Raw genomic sequence first — 2,535 nt, forward strand, 5'->3', positions numbered from 1 at the left:
AGCTAAATCCTCGCCTCAACCAGAAATGTACACAACCTGCTTTGCGATCAAGCTCTTCATTTGAAATTATTATTTTTCTTCTTTTGGGATCAACCTCGCTGAGAATATGTCTCTCTTAAAGAAAAGTCAAACTTTGTCTTGATGTAATTTGTACTCTTAATTAATGATGACCTTTCTTTCTAAAGGTAATGACAAGTGGTATGTAGCTACATTACTGTATGAAAGGCATGACGTTTGCACACAAACCAGTGCCAGAGGAACTCCCCTTGATAGTCAATCATCACATAAAATGCAAGCTACCTGTGACAAGAATGGAATCGCGAGAAACTCTTCCATTGCATTGTACTGGGGCATTTTGGCGATTTATCGATCGTTTTTGGCAAGTTTGTGCGTTTGAGCAGGATATGCGAAGTTGGCACGCCGTCGACTGAGTCGGGTGTGCGAACGTGGCACATAAAGAGTTAATGCGCTTTCATAAATTTGAACGTAAACTACAAATCCAAACAACATAGGTTATGACTCCTATGCATATAACGTGGAAATAATTGATTTGGTATCAAATCTACCTCCCCCCCCCAAAAAAAAAAGAATTTTATTACTGTAATAACAAATTCACATTTGTTATTACTGCCAAAGAGATAACGGCTCATCCGTTTACAGCATGTGGCTTATCCGACCCCCAGGCCTGCATGAGAGAAGAATTTACAATATCAGTGTATAATTTTGTTTGGTGTTTTTTGGGGGTATTTTTTCTCTATGTTTCGGTCATTTGTTGTACCCCTGCTCCTCATCTCAATCTGTAGCTCGAATTTAATTGGGACCTACGCTACACAAGCTTGCTTTTTAGTAGGTTCCTTCATATTTCTTTAGCATTCATTCCCATATTCCAACTTTTGTAGATCTACCACTATGTTTTATATGTTTGCAGTATTCTATGTATGTCTCCTAGCTGGATATTATGTATTGGCGCTATTTCATTTCGTAATATTAAGGGATACCTCCTAGCTGGAAACACACACACACACACACACACACACACACAGACACACACACCGAAAAAAGAAAGAAAATAAAACCAGACGATTACATTCCACTTTCACAGAAAAAAAAAACCATTTGAAATAGAAGGGCTTGTGTGTACATGCAGGAACATAATAGTAATGTACTATTTGAAAATCGTTTTACCACGTGTTGACCTCATATCTGCTTCCAATATGAATGATATATATTCACCTTCACTATTCACGATCCGAACTCAAATCCAAACTCTAACATAGTGATATTGGTTCCTAACGCCCCCTTCCGTTATTTTAACGAAAAGACGAAATGCATGGTGCAGTGTGTTTGGAAGGAAGGCTAAAGTGTTTCCACCCGAAATGCTCTCCACATCAGCTCCAGCATGAGGTATAGGGAAATGTCAGCAACTGCGAAAAAATGCTTCATTTTTGCGACCATCTTTTTGTCATCATCCACGACAAATCTGGGGTAGTTGACACGTAAGAATGAACTGATTGGTGTTAATTTCACACGCAACTTTTGGAGACATATTCCAACAAAAACATCCTCCCAGGGAAAGAGGGGCGTCTGGACGGCAGTTTGATAAACAGCTTCCACCAGATCACTGGATAACAGGTAGATATGGCCGTTCATATAAGGAGGATACGTTTGGCTGGGGTAATATTCTTCCGAAAGATACCATTTGCCATCTTTACTCTTGGCTTTCCGCACTACGGGAGTGTTAACGAGCACTTCACCTGCCGAGAAGTTCACGGCTGGTTGATCCTGAAGGAGTTCCAATAGTCGCTTCTGATGTAGCATGACGTCATCATCCAGTTTCATGACAAAGTTGGCATGGCGACAATATCGGTTGGCCCACTTGAACGCCGCCACAGTTTTGCGCGTAAGATTGTGGTAGCTGTCTGTGAAGTCCTCCTGGACGATGTCCCCATAACGGTAGGCCTCGTCATCAATGACCTCCTGTATAGACTTGTCCGTGACTCCGAGAATGAAGAGAGTCTTTATTTTTCCTCGTTTATCGAAGGGCCAGGACGAGTTTCTCCCGTAGGTGCGGCGTATCAGCTGGCGTCGTTCATGGTTGACGGGTGACGATGTAACCAGAAACAGAATGAAAACATCCGACGGTTCTTCTTTCTTCATGCAAGTGTTTAAAGGGTTATGGAAGTATTGGTAATTGTGATCATCGATTGGTTCTTGGAGGTAGAGACCCTTAGCGTGTGTTTGCTTCGTCGGTATCAGTCGGGCTTTTGACACACTCGGACGTTCGGCTCTCAAAATAACTTGTTTGAGATGACTGTTCTCACTCGAGATGACAGCAGTACACATGAAGGTCAAAGCAACAAGACAGGCAACCAAGCACAGACGATGATTAGCCCTGAAACTTGCCTTGTGCAATATATCCATACTGACCGGGTGATCCTCTGGGTCTTATCGTTGTGGCTAGCTGATACACGAAGAAGTGTTATCTAATGTAAATCCCTGTTTTCTTTCTTGTCTGTCAGTACAGGTATACGTGCA

At 42.0% G+C, this 2,535-nt stretch overlaps 1 protein-coding gene across 1 annotated transcript; it reads right to left on the reverse strand.

The window, feature by feature from the left end:
- Positions 1-1,356: 1,356 nt before the first annotated feature.
- LOC139722276 (UDP-GlcNAc:betaGal beta-1,3-N-acetylglucosaminyltransferase 7-like) lies at positions 1,357-2,157 on the reverse strand. The gene has a single exon (XM_071633589.1). The coding sequence runs from the start codon at positions 2,155-2,157 to the stop codon at positions 1,357-1,359; it is 801 nt and encodes a 266-aa protein (XP_071489690.1).
- Between the last annotated feature and the right edge of the window lie 378 nt (positions 2,158-2,535).

Source organism: Diadema antillarum, unplaced genomic scaffold, assembly GCF_040938485.1.
Source record: "Diadema antillarum isolate AM-2024a unplaced genomic scaffold, OU_Dant_1.0 scf00000014, whole genome shotgun sequence".
Lineage (NCBI taxonomy): Eukaryota > Metazoa > Echinodermata > Echinoidea > Diadematoida > Diadematidae > Diadema > Diadema antillarum.

Coding starts and splice junctions, on each gene's coding strand:
- LOC139722276 (XM_071633589.1), bottom strand. CDS start 2,157: ATGAAGAAAGAAGAACCGTCGGATGTTTTCATTCTGTTTCTGGTTACA.